The sequence below is a fragment of the Salmo salar genome, chromosome ssa09 (assembly GCF_905237065.1).
Source record: "Salmo salar chromosome ssa09, Ssal_v3.1, whole genome shotgun sequence".
Lineage (NCBI taxonomy): Eukaryota > Metazoa > Chordata > Actinopteri > Salmoniformes > Salmonidae > Salmo > Salmo salar.
The window spans coordinates 115,113,924-115,128,628 of record NC_059450.1 but is presented as its reverse complement, the minus strand read 5'-3'; the positions used below and the strand labels follow the sequence as shown (position 1 = coordinate 115,128,628).

The following is a 14,705-nucleotide window of genomic DNA, read 5'->3' as shown; positions in this document are numbered from 1 at the left end:
TCCCACTAGCAGATCATTTTTACATTTACATTTTAGTCATTTAGCAGACGCTCTTATCCAGAGCGACTTACAGTAGTGAATGCATACATTTCATGCATTTTTTTTTTTTGTACTGGCCCCCCGTGGGAATCGAACCCACAACCCTGGCGTTGCAAACACCATGCTCTACCAACTGAGCCACACACACACACCCTCTCATTTTTATTCTTTTATTCAACCTTTATTTAACTAGGCAAGTCAGTTAAGAACAAATTCTTATTTACAATGACGGCCTAGGAACAGTGGGTTAACTGCCTTGTTCAGGGGCAGAATGACAGATACCTTGTCAGCTCGGGGATTTGATCTTGCAACCTTTCGGTTACTAGTCCAACGCTCTAACCACTAGGCTACCTGCCGCCTCATTCTCGCACTGTGCACTGTACAGACTAACATCTGTTAGACACACCCACACACACACACAGGCCTACACCCTGTGCATATGCACATGGACGGACACACACACACACACACACACACACACACTAACATGTTCACACACATGTAGACCCGGTAAGCCTAATTGTGGGATATTCCCTGGCGACTCATTGCTATTATTACATTGTCACTTGACCATGAATAGGTTAGAATGACTAAAGCCTCAGGTTTCCTAGAAGCCACTAGGACACAGTGTTATCTTTGTTGTGGATTCATATCAAAAAGCTTGGTGTGTTAAGATCCCACACTAGGAAAATGCCACTGCAGCGCCTGAATGTCTGGTTGAACCATACTGTATGGAGTCAAACCGCGCAGAGTCTGTGTGCATTTTTATCTTCAACGTTCACCGTCTTACACAATCCTTAGCCTGGTCCCATGTCTGTTTGTGCTTTTGCGTGATTCATTGGCAAGCTGAACATAAATTCCATTAGGAGTTGGCAGGAGACTGACTGGCACCCAGGCTAGGGATGACTGGCCTGTCACTCAGGAGTGTGGTTGGGTTAGAAGCAAAAGGCGGGAGTCAAATGAAGGGTGGGGAAGAAAGGAGAGGGGGAGGGAAGGGAAGAAAGGAGAGGGGAAGAGTGGAGGCAATTTGTCTCACTTTAGCGTAAGTAGCCAAACTGCTGATGGCAGCACAAAATATCAGACCTTTTATGCATTGTGTGTGTGTGTGTGTGTGTGTGTGTGTGTGTGTGTGTGTGTGTGTGTACCCCTGTCCCGTTGTCTGCATTTCTCTCATTAGTCTCTCTGAGCTGAAACAACGGGGCTGAATCTGCACCCCAGTCATCTGACGAGTTGGCTCTGAGCGAGAGGGTATTGGGTGGCAGTCGGTCTCTCACACACACAGTGGACTCTTTACAAATCTGCAGTACAGAGGCACCTTGCGGGGTATTTGGTATTTTATTAGGATCCCCATTAGCTGTTGCAAAAGCAGCAGCTACTCTTTCTGGGGTCCACACAAAACATGAAACGTGACATAATACAGAACATTAACCTCTATGGGCTAGGTGGGACGCTAGCGTGCCACCCGTGGTGCACTCCATCAACAGCAGGTGCATTTCAAGAGCGGCAAATTTGAATCCAAATAAATGTCAAAATTCAAATTTTTCAAAAATACAACTATTTTACACCATTTGAAAGATAAACATCTCCTTAATCTAACCACGTTTTACGATTTCAAAAAGGTTTTACGGCGAAAGCATAAATTTAGAGTATGTTAGGACAGTACATTTACAAGAGTTGTGTGTAATGTTTTGTCAAGTCAAAGACAGGGTCACCAAAACCATAAAACCAGCTAAAATGATGCACTAACCTTTTACAATCTCCATCAGATGACACTCCTAGGACATTATGTTAGACAATGCATGCATTTTTAGTTCTATCAAGTTCATATTTATATCCAAAAACAGCGTTTTACTATGGCATTGATGTTGAGGAAATCGTTTCCCTCCAATAACCGGCAGTCAAGTCAGCGTCACAAATTAAATAATTAAAATTAGAAAACATTGCTAAAATATTATATTGTCATTTAAAGAATTATAGATTTACATCTCTTGAACGCAATCAACTTGCCAGATTTAAAAATAACCTTACTGGGAAATCACACTTTGCAATAATCTGAGCACTGCGCCCAGAAAAATACGCGTTGCGATACAGACTAGACGTCATGTTGGGGAGATCTAAAATCGAAAATACTATGTAAATAATCCATTACCTTTGATTCTCTTCATCAGATGTCACTTCCAGGTATCACAGGTCCATAACGAATGTAGTTTTGTTCAAAAAAGCTCATTTATGTCCAAAAATCTCCGTCTTGTTAGCACATGATCTAAGCCAGCCGGACTTCTCGTCATGAACGAGGGGAAAAAATATATTTCCGTTCGTTCAAACATGTCAAACGTTGTATAGCATAAATCATTAGGGCCTTTTTTAACCAGAACATGAATAATATTCAAGGTGGACGAATGCATACTCTTTTATAACGTATTGGAACGAGGGTACCCAACATGAACTCGCGTAGCCAGGTGTCTAATGGGCCATCATCGTTCCATGGCTCTTGTTCGGTCAGATCTCCCTCCAGAAGACTCAAAACACTTTGTAAAGGCTGGTGACATCTAGTGGAAGCAATAGGAAGTGCCAAAATATTCCTCAGCCCCTGTGTTTTTCAATGGGATAGGTTTAAAGTCAATACAACACATCAGGTATCCACTTCCTGTCAGAAAATGTCTCAGGGTTTTGCCTGCCAAATGAGTTCTGTTATACTCACAGACACCATTCAAACAGTTTTAGAAACTTTAGAGTGTTTTCTATCCATATATAATAAGTATATGCATATTCTAGTTACTGGGTAGGATTAGTAACCAGATTAAATCGGGTACATTTTTTTTATCCAGACGTGCAAATGCTGCCCCCTAGCCCTAACAGGTTAATTGATAAAGGACAGAACTACATTCATTTAAAAATTTAACTTAGCCTACATATCAATACATGCACACAAACTATCTATTTCAAATAGGTGAGAGGCGTCCCCCCCTTTATTTAACGAGGCAAGTCAGTTAAGAACTGCCTAGGAACAGTGTAAATAAGAATTTGTACTTAACTGACTTGCCTGGTTAAATTGAGGGAGGGAGCAAACCTCTTACATCTAGACGTTCCGCTAGCGGAACACCACTCCAATATCCAATGATTGGGCGTGGCGCGAAATACAAACTCCTCGAAAATCCGAAAACTTCCATTTTTCAAACATATGACTATTTTAAAGACAAGACTCTCCTTTATCTAACCACACTGTCCGATTTCAAAAAGGCTTTACAACGAAAGCAAAACATTAGATTATGTCAGCAGAGTACCCAGCCAGAAATAATCAGACACCCATTTTTCAAGCTAGCATATCATGTCACCAAAACCACAGCTAAATGCAGCACTAACCTTTGATGATCTTCATCAGATGACACTCCTAGGACATTGTTATACAATACATGCATGTTTTGTTCAATCAAGTACATATTTATATCAAAAACCAGCTTTTTACATTAGCATGTGACGTTCAGAACTAGCATTCCCACCGAACACTTCTGGTGAATTTACTAAATTACTCACGATAAAAACGTTCACAAAAAACATAACAATTATTTTAAGAATTATAGATACAGAACTCCTTTATGCAATCGCGGTGTCCGATTTTAAAATAGCTTTTTGGTGAAAGCACATTTTGCAATATTCTGAGTAGATAGCTCGCCATCACGGGCTAGCTAATTTGACACCCACCAAGTTTGGTACTCACCAAACTCAGATTTACTATAAGAAAAATTGGATTACCTTTGCTGTTCTTCGTCAGAATGCACTCCCAGGACTTCTACTTCAACCACAAATGTTGTTTTGGTTCCAAATAATCCATAGTTATATCCAAATAGCGGCGTTTTGTTTGTGCGTTCAAGACACTATCCGAAGGGTGACGAAGGGTGACGCGCGGACGCGTATTGTGAAAAAAAAAATCTAAATATTCCATTACCGTACTTCGAAGCATGTCAAATGCTGTTTAAAATCAATTTTTATGTGATTTTTCTCGTAAAAAAGCGATAATATTCCGACCGGGAGACGTCCTTTCCGTTCAAAGACTCAATCTAAAATGGACTCTTCACGTGCACGCGCGCACCCGTCTCATTGTTCTCAGATCGACCACTTACCAAATGCGCTACTGTTTTTCAGCCAGAGACTGCAAAGTCATCATTCAACGTTCTGGCGCCTTCTGAGAGCCTATGGGAGCCTTAGAAAATGTCACGTTTTGGATAGAGATGACAAAGAAGGCCAAGAAATGGTCAGACAGGGTACTTCCTGTACAGAATCTTCTCAGGTTTTGGCCTGCCATTTGAGTTCTGTTATACACAGACACCATTCAAACAGTTTTAGAAACTTTGGAGTGTTTTCTATCCAAAGCTACTAATTATATGCATATTCTAGTTTCTGGGCAGGAGTAATAACCAGATTAAATCGGGTACGTTTTTTTTATCTGGCCGTGAAAATACTGCCCCCTATCCATAACAAGTTAACTGCCTTGTTCAGGGGCAGAAGGACAGATTTTTACCTTGTCAGCTCAGGGATTCAATCTTGCAATCTTTCGGTTACTAGTCCAACGCTCTAACCACTAGACTACCTGCCGCCCCAGGTAGCCAAGTGGGGTGTTGCTTTATCTGTTATTTTTTAACCAGTTTTGTCATTCATTTGAGCAGTATGAGATGGAAATTCCATGCAATAATGGCTCTATCGAATACTGTACGCTTTCTTGAATTTGTTCTGGATTTGGTGACTGAAAAGGCCTCTGGTGACTTATCTGGGGGGTAAGTGTGTGTCAGTCAGAGCTGTGTGTAAGTTGACTATGCAATTTAGCATTTCACATTTGTTTCTTATAAAAAGAAGTGATGCAGTCAGTCTCTCCTCAACTCTTAGCCAAGAGAGACTGGCATGCATAGTATTTATATAAGCCCTCTGATTACAATGAAGTGGAAGACATGCCGCTCTGTTCGGGGCCAGCTGCAGCTTAACTAGGTCCTTCCTTGCAGCACTCGACCACATGACTGGACAATAATCAAGATAAGACCCAACTAGAGCCTGCATGACATGCTTTTTTAAGTGCAGTGTCATAAAAGCAGAGCATCTCTCCCCGTCTTTACAACAATTGAATCTATATGTTTTGACCATGACAGTTTACAACTTGTTCAACAGCCACACCATTCATTACCAGATTCAGCTGAGGTCTAGATCGTAGGGAATGATTTGTACCAAATACAATGCTCTTAGTTTTAGAGATGTTCAGGACCAGTTTATTACTGGCCACCCATTCCAAAACAGACTGCAACTCTTTAAGGGTTTCAGTAACTTCATTAGCTGTGATTGCTGATGCATATATGGTTGAATCATCAGTTACATGGAAACACATGGTTTGTTTAATGCCAATGGCAGGTCATTGGTAAAAAAATAGAAAAGGGGGCCTAGAGAGCTGCCTTGAGGTACACCACACTTTGCATGTTTGACATTAAAGAAGCTTCCATTTAGGAAAACCCTTTGAGTTCTATTAGATAGATAGATAGATAGATAGATAGATAGATAGATAGATAGATAGCTCTGATATGGCAGATGTTGAAAAGCCATCACGCATACATTTTCTCAACAGCAGGTTATCGTCAATAATGTCAAAGGCTTTTATTATCAATTGATTTCAACCAATCCTCAGTCATTTGTGTCAGTGCAGTACATGTTGAGGACTTGTCTATAAGCATGCTGGAAGTCTGTTCATTTGTTTAGAGAAATAACATTGCTTTGCTAAGAGCTGGCAGCAAGCTGGTTGGTCTGCTGTTAAAGCAGCCTTTACTGGTTCTAACACTCTTGGGTAGTGGAAGGACTTTGGCTTCCCTCTGGCCTGAGGACAAAGACTTTCCTCTAGGCTCAGTTTAAAGATATGACAGATAGGAGTGGCTATAGTCAGCTACCATCCTCAGTAGCTTTCCATCTAAGTTTTCAATGCCAGGATGTTTGTCATTATTCAGCGATAACAATCATTTTTGTACCTCTCCCACACTAACTTTACAAAATTCAAACTTGCAATACTTTTCATTAATAGTTTTTTTTTATGCATGAGTATGATGGCTCACTGTTCGTTGTTTGCACTTCCTGTCTAAGTTGCCAATGAAGGAATCATTTTAACGAGGCAACATCAAATGGTTTTGTGATGAATAAGCCATCTGATTTGATGAGATGCAGTTGAATTTGTCATTCTACCATAATTTATACATCTGTTTCTTAACAGGTGCATGTTTATCAATAATTGGAAGAAGCAATTTCATTAAGTCATCAAGTGCAGCATCTGGATGCTCCTTATTAATCACATCAGATCAACAAATATTTTCAACATTATCCACAAGTCTTTTGTATGATCTCTAATACACTATTTTATGCCCAGTTTTCAGAACTTCAGCTTTCCTGGATATAGCCACTATATTGTGATCGCTTTTTCCAGTGGGTACAGATGCAGCTTTTGAATAAAGTTCTACAGCATTAGTAAAAATGTGATTTAATACATGTGGATGATCTTGTTCCTGTAGTGTTTGTAAACACCCTGGTAGGTTGATTAATAATCTGAACCAGATTACAGGCACTAGTTACAGTGAGAAGCTTCCTCTTGAGCAAACAGCTTGATGAAAACCAGTCAATATTCATGTCCCCAAAAAAGTCGACCTCTCTATTTACATTACATATTACTATCAAGCATTTCACACGCATTATTTAAATACTGACTGCTAGCACTTGGTGGCCTATAGGAACACCCCAAAAGAAAAGGCTTTAGATGTGCCGATAACACTTGACATAATATCTCTAAGCATTACAGGGATATGTGTGTGTGTGTGTGTGTGTGTGTGTGTGTGTGTGTGTGTGTGTGTGTGTGTGTGTGTGTGTGTGTGTGTGTGTGTGTGTGTGTGTGTGTGTGTGTGTGTGTACTGTGGGGTTGAAGCTATGAACCAATAGGCTTGTCTCTCTTTCCTTCCAGGCTTTTGGGAGGGTGGACAATGAGCCTGTCATAGTGGATGTAAGCAATGTCCCCAGTTCTTTCCTCTTCTGGCGCACAGCGCCCGGATAGTCCTCGCTGAGGAAGATAAACGTTTCTCTCAAGTTCTTGGCTCTTTCCGGAACAGCTACCTTGTCCTTGAATCTCAGGAACTTGACCACTATCTCCCTGGGCCTGTCACCTGGGCTGGTGGTGTGTTTTCCAGTTCTCTGTGAACAGCTACCTTGTCCTTGAATCTCAGGAACTTGACCACTATCTCCCTGGGCCTGTCACCTGGGCTGGTGGTGTGTTTTCCAGTTCTCTGTGCGCGTTCCACTTCAATCTTCCTGTGGTCCATCATCTGTTTCTTCGAGATCATTTTCCTCACTTCGTCCTTAGACTCCGTCCAGGTCTCGTGGAGATTCTGCAATTCCGGCCACAACCATGTTCCGCCTTGATTGTCCCTCTGATTTCTCTGTCATTGTTATCATGGATTCACATACAGAACGGATGTCCTATCACAATGACTTACAGATTGCTGTCATCTTGCTGTTATCCTGTTTATACTCATCGAGCTGACCCTGGGAGAACTGCAAACTGTTCTTCAGGTCGTGGACCTCTCTGGTCAGGTCGTACATTATTTTATTAGTTGACTACACCAGTATTTGGACACAACACTTGAAGTTATTTTGTTGTTGTAACAACTGCTTGTAGAACTCTTTTTGTTTTTTGTGATAGAGCGACACCACTGTCCTCAACGGTACTCCTGCCGGCTTTAGTTTTTGTCGTTGTAGCAAACTTGGTTATGCTCTTACTCTACGCAGTCCCAGACAGGGCATGTTGCAGGGAAGATTAAAAACAACAAACAGCAGGGATCTAGACAGCCACAAGCTCGGGACAATCCGCGGTCCCAGCCACAATCGCTAACCACATTGCGGGCTGCGTTCAAGCCCTCAAGAAAACCCTGCTAGCTAGTTAGCAGCTAGGCTAGCTGCTACGCCAAACAGCTCCTCAGACCCAGCCTTGGTCGGCAGGATCTCTGGACAGATAGTAGCAGTCCCACCTACTGATGCTAACCGCATCGCGGGATCCAAACACACAAGGTAGATAGTTATCAAGAAACGTTTCAATAGACTTTCAAAACTTTCCAAAACAACAAACCGCGCTCTCCCTCGTTCTGCGGGGGTCTCCATGTTGTGCCCCTCTCTCCACTGATGAGTCAGATGCAGTCTGAACACTCACACCAGCCATTTTATAGAGACTGGATCCGATTGGCTTTGTTCCTTGTCCCTTTGTTAAGGAGATTGCAAATCCCATATACTTACTGTGTGTCAAAATACCACTTGTGTATGACTCACTCACCCACCAAGGAAGATGTTTTTAATGTGTGAAATCGCCACATTTTTTGACTGTTTTAACTCACTAGCTGCAAATGTTTTATAAAGAGGTGAGAACATACCTAGAAAATGGGAGTGTTATGTCACCATGTTGTCAATCGTACTGTGCTATGTCTGTGATGCAAACTGATGTCATCAACAGGCCGCGTGTGTGTGTGTGTGTTTTTGTAGTGTGTGTAATCATGTGTCTCACCTTGTTGCTCTGACTCTTGTTTTTCAGCCCAGAATGTGACGGTGGATGAGATTCTCTCTGCCTACAGACAGGCCTGCGTGAAACTCAACTGTAAACTCATCCCCAAAGTGCTCAAACAGATGCAGGTAAACCTGATTGAAACGCACACAGGCTACTTCAGTAGCCTAATAACAGCACTGAAACACTAGACATCATTCAGGCTAGAGTCTTGTCGTGGAGCTGGATTAGGCCTACATCTGGACTTTAAATCCCCAACACCATCACCACCTCACCGAAATCTGGTACCAGTGGAACCCTCTCACCCCTCATCACTCCTGACACCCAATCAAACATCACCTGACCTCAAACCACCCTGCTGGGGCAGCTCACTCACACCCACCGTGGGGATAGTCATGTCGCTGGCTGGGCTTTGCTGACAGCAGCAGGGGGATGTATGTGCTGTGTCTTTGTTGTTTGTTGATGTTTGTTTTTCTGTTTGCAAGGTCATGTGCTCTAATCCCTAAGAATAAGCAGCTCCTGAGATCTGATAGGGAATGCCTCTACTGTTTAAAACTTTCCTTTGTCTTGGCAACAGAACAGGAATGAATGGGGAAACCTGTGAAAGGCCTATTTCACCTTAAGTGACTGGGCAGAACAGGGGGAGGGCTCATGACTGGATAACCGATTATGACACGGACCATGCCTGTTTGTACTTGGCTTATCGCTGTGATTCTATTGTCCAGTAGTCTTTTTCCTTTCCGTTCATGTGAGAGGTCAACCAATGCAGTATTGATACCATGATATTTGCTTGTAAAGAGCAATAACAGATGGAATTAGTAATGTATTGATTGATGGATGGAAATGAAGAGCAAGACCGAGGCACAGCCATAAGTAGCATAAGAGGGGGGAGTGTGTGACCCTCCTACTGTAAGTTGCCACGGTTACCTCCTCAGCGACCCGCGCACTCCAGCATGTCTCTGTTTGCTGTGCCATGTCATTGGAAAGTTTTGAGTGAGTATTTACGGAAGTGCTTACTCCTCAAGATCCACCCCAGAACTCTGGCCACCCATCCATCCACCCTTAACAGACTCACGCATACGCTCACACATGCACACAGACATTCAAACACATTCTCAAACACACACCCTTGAACAGTATATATATATACACACACCCTTGAACAGTATGTATATATATGTATATATATATATATATATACACCCTTGCTTGCATACAGAAGTATAGGTGGGTTTTAATTCCCACAGTATCTTCCTAAAGCCTCCTGAGCAGGTTAGTCTTTCTCTGTTGTGTGTCTTGTCTTAGCAAGACAATGGGCTTCAGGGTGTGTGCACGTGGGATGGCAGTAGGAATCTGCAGTGGGTGAGGATGAGCTCATATGGACGAGTCACTGAGGGTGAGCGACAGGCGGGCTGGTAGCAGGATGTGGAGTGCAGGGACATGTTATAACTGTCGGATGTTTGCAGTTTGCGCTGCCACTGCCCACACACAGGACACTAGGGCTTAAAACTTTTTTCAAGTCGCGATGTATCGCGATTTTTGTGATGTTTTCTCTAAATAAGCTTTGTTGTATAATTAAAAGTCAAATCCACTGCATTTAAAACAATCTATTGAATTCAGAGCTCGTGTAGTTATACCTAGGCTGAATATATGCTTTCCACAACCTTAAGACCCACTAATAAATGTAATTATTTTATCAAAATACTTCTACCTGCTTTTTTTGCAATAATCACTGATCTGGCTTTCAGGTATGTCTTTAAAAATTACCTTTTTGTTAGGGGATCCGGAGTGGCGCAGCGGTTTAAGACACTGCATCTCTGTGCTAGAGGCTACACTACAGACCCTGGTTCGATTCCGGGCTGTATCACAACCGGCCATGATTGGGAGTACCATAGTACGGCACACAATTGGCCCAGCGGCGTCCGGGTTTGGCCGGGGTGAGCCGTCATTGTAAATAAGAATTTGTTCTGAACTGACTTGATCAAGTTAAATAAAAAATAAGAATTCACAAGCTCTGAATTCAACTAACAAGGCAAAACCGTTGACTAGTAATGAACATACCCTTCTGTCCGTCTCCAACTGTTTGAACAGCATGCTAGCCTGTCCACTTTGTTCAGATGTTGAAATCAAGAGGCATGCCTTATTTCTCTGAATGAGAACGAGTTGCCAATTCCTTTATATAATAGTTTTGTGTTTATTGCACAAACACTGAACAGCTAGTATTACAATCTTTATTTGACCAAAATGCTGCTAGTGAAACGTGGTACTGTAATGTACGCGCGACAGACTGAGTATTCATTTTCCAGAGGCAATGTTGATTGGTACATCTGTTTCAGTAGTATCTGCTCTGCTTGAAATTTGAGGAGTTGAAACACAACCTTTCTAACCATACCCTGTTTAACTTCCTCTATTACAGTAAAATTATGTTTCCATGTGTTTCGGTGTCTGTATGACCGATTCTGTTGGAACAAACCTCAAATGCAAATAGCGAGTTGAAACCGTTTGTCAGAGAGGAAGACGTGATCTCTCATCTTTGTTGTGGGAGGGGGAGGGGCTTGGGAGAAAGAGGCGAGGCGAGAGGTTTCACACTTGCCAAAATCTGTCCAAAATAATCCCTATGCGCTTATTTTTAACCTAAGCTTGTTGCCTACTTTCCCGCCTTTGGGACAACGACTCCTGTTGTTCTGGCGGAGACATGAGCATCTCTTCATTATATACAGATCTCTGGTGTAAATGGGAAGGTGTACACAGCACAGAAAGGAGCGAACGAGACGAGACCAAAAAGACAACATGAGAACACGCGGACATAAACGCTCATAAAAACAAAATAAAAATAAAAAAAATATTTGCAATACAGGCATTTGGAATATCATGCCGAAACATACATTCAAATGAATTGAATTCATTTGATTTATCGCCCAGCCCTGCAGGACACACACACTGTACAAACACACATGTTCCTGGTAGAAGAATTGCCTCCCCCTTACTTCCCTCTCAACCCTGGTACTGTCGCCAGTCTATCCCTCCTGCAGCTCTCTCTCTACCTCACTCATTCCTCGCAAAAAAACTTGCTCAATCCGCCTTCTTTCTCTCTTTTGCTCTATCTTGCTTGTGTGTGTGTTTGTGTGTGTGACGGAGGTTCAGGGAATCTCCCATCACCCCACTCAGGCTGTGTTTAGTCATTGGCGAGAGAGGGGGTGACATTATGCACACTTGTGGAAAGACTCATCACTGCGCTTAGCTGGCCTTCTGCTCGGGCCTTAAATAAAGCCTGGGTAACTTTCCACTGTGGGGTTAACAGCTAGTGAATAAATACACTGTCGTCAGTGTGTTGGCTACTGGTCTGCTCTGATCCACTATGGCACAGTTTTTCTGCTTAGTCATCCTTGGAGCGAAAAAAAAACGGCTGTATAAACAGACCCGTCAAACAAAATGGCTTCCCAGAAAGAGGAGTTTTTAGTGGGTCCCCCCCCTTCCCTGTAAATGCACTCTTTATTTAGTGTGTACTGTGCACGTGGTGTCCGGCCAGGGGCCTACAGGTTACCTACATTACGTTTGTGTGTTTAAGGGACTCTAGCCTATTCGGGGCTGTGTGTGGAATGCCTGAGCCTCAGTGGCCCCAACGCTTGACAGCCCTGTGTCACATTTCTGCCTCTACTGCTCCCCCTCTGCACAAGGACATTGACTCTCCCTCTTTGGTACACACACCCATACTGTGTACACACAGCTATAGATCTATACCCGCATGTACACTCACTCAGATATGACACAGATATTCACTTTGGCATACTGTTGACTCATTAAAGTGTATAGGCCTACACACACATACTCATTATTCAGGTGCAGACATACGTACAGCCACATAGTCCTATTGCTTCCTATTGACGGGGCCCTGTGCAGTGCCGTATCGGGTTCCCCTTTCCATAGTTCCTCCCTCACCCCTCTCAGACACACACACACACACACATACACATACATACACGCATACACGCATGCATGCATGCATAATCACCCCAGGTTGTAGTGGAGGACCTGCCAATCCCAGAATGCCACGGAGGGTCACCCAGAATGCAGGACACACACACACCATCAGCTCCAGAAAAGTGTTCAGTCAGATTAACATATCTGTACCGGAGTAGGTGCCTCACACTATACAGTACCCCTGTGGGTCTCACATGTCTTCACTGTCTGCTGCTCACACACTCACTGACCTGAATAGGTCCATCTTTCCTCTCACACTAAGCCACATTCACATGCATCTGCTGTAGGCTTCTGGCAACATAGTATATTGCACTAATGGCTATGTATTATTCATGACAGGTGACTAAACCAGCTGTAGTAATGGTACAATTACTATTTAATTTGCTCCAGAGGGGTGTGTTTGTATTCATGAATGATCCCCATTACTCTTCCTGGGGTCCATCAACATTAAGGGAGTTGTATACAATTTAAAATATTACGTGACATTACATTTCCTAACACTTTACCCAATAAGTTTAGTGTGTTCCCTCAGGCCACTACTCCACTATCACATATGTACAATACAACATCCATGTGTACATATGTGTGTGTCTTATCATGTGTCTGTGCCTTTGTCTCTTCATAGACCCCGCTGTTCCATAAGGTGTATTTTTCATTTTTTTAAATCTGATTCTACTGCTGCATCAGTTACCTGATGTGGAATAGAGTTCCATGTAGTCATGGCTCTATGTAGGACTGTGCGCCTCCCATAGTCTGTTCTTGTTTTGGGGATTGTGAAGAGACCTTTGGTGGCATGTCTTGTGGGGTATGCATGGGTGTCCGAGCTTGTGTGATAGTTGTTTTAAACAACACTTCTTACAAAAACAAGTAGTGATGAAGTCAATCTCTCCGCCACTTTGCGCCATGAGATTTACATGCATATTTTTGTTAGCTCCCCATGTACATTTAAGGGCCAGCTATGCTGCCCTGTTCTGAGCTAATTGTAATTTTCCAAGGACCCTCTTTATGGCACCTGACCACACGGCTGAACAGTAGTCCAGGTGACTCAACAAATCGAGTCTGTAGGACCTGTCTTGTTGATAGTGTTGTTAAAAAAGCAGAGCAGTGCTTTATTATGGACAGACTTAGCTACTGTTGTATCAACATGTTTTGACCATGACAGTTTAACTTGATTATTTTTGGAGAGGCTTCCATTAAAGAACACCCTCTGTGTTCTGTTAGACGGGTTTCTCTTTATCCACAATATAGCAGAGGGTATAAAGCCATATGTTTTTCCATCAGAAGACTATGATCGATTTAATGTAAAAAGCCGTACTGAAGTCTTACAAAACAGCTCACAATATTTTTATCAATTTCTCTCAGCCAATCGTCAGTAATTTGTGTAAGTGCCGTGCTTGTTGAATGTCCTTCCCTGTAAGCTTGCTGAAAGTCTGTTGTCAATTTGTTTACAGTAAAATGTGACCTGTTTCAGGAAACTAGGCGTATGTCATGGGTCACTACTTCACAGGGGAGACGTTTTTTATTTAACTAGGCAAGTCAGTTAAGAACAAATTCTTATTTACAATGACGGCCTACCAAAAGGCAAAAGGCCTCCTGCGGGGACGTGGGCCTGGGATAAAAAAAAATACTATATAAATATAGGACAAAACACGCATCACGACGAGACACAACACTACATAGAGACCTAAGACGACAACATAGCAAGGCAGCAACACAACATAACAACAACATGGTAGCAACACAACATGGTAGCAGGACAAAACATGGTCCAAACATTATTGGGCACAGACAACAGCACAAAGGGCAAGAAGGTAGAGACAACAACAACATCACGCAGAGCAGCCACAACTGTCAGTAAGCGTGTCCATGATTCTTTGAATGAAGTGATTGAGATAATACTGTCCAGTTTGAGTGTTTGTTGCAGCTCGTTGCAGTGAACTGAAAAGAGGAGCGACCCAGCGAAGTCTGTGCTTTGGGGACCTTTAACAGAATGTGACTGGCAGAACGGGTGTTGTATGTGGAGGATGAAGGCTGCAGTAGATATCTCCGATAGGGGTGTGTGAGGCCGAAGAGGGTTTTATAAATAAGCATCAACTAGTGGGTCTTGCGACGGGTAAACAGAGAT

General features: G+C 42.7%; 1 protein-coding gene across 2 annotated transcripts in view; it reads left to right on the top strand.

The window, feature by feature from the left end:
- LOC106612384 (protein phosphatase 1, regulatory subunit 37) overlaps positions 1-14,705 on the top strand; it is a 62,189-nt gene that overhangs the window by 25,892 nt on the left and 21,592 nt on the right. For both annotated transcript variants that reach the window (XR_006771126.1, XM_045724371.1), the window contains exon 3: positions 8,630-8,727. Coding sequence is in view for 1 of the 2 variants with exons in the window: in XM_045724371.1 (XP_045580327.1) it covers positions 8,630-8,727 (98 nt within the window). In the remaining variant the exon portion in view is untranslated. The remainder of the gene's footprint in view (positions 1-8,629; positions 8,728-14,705) is intronic.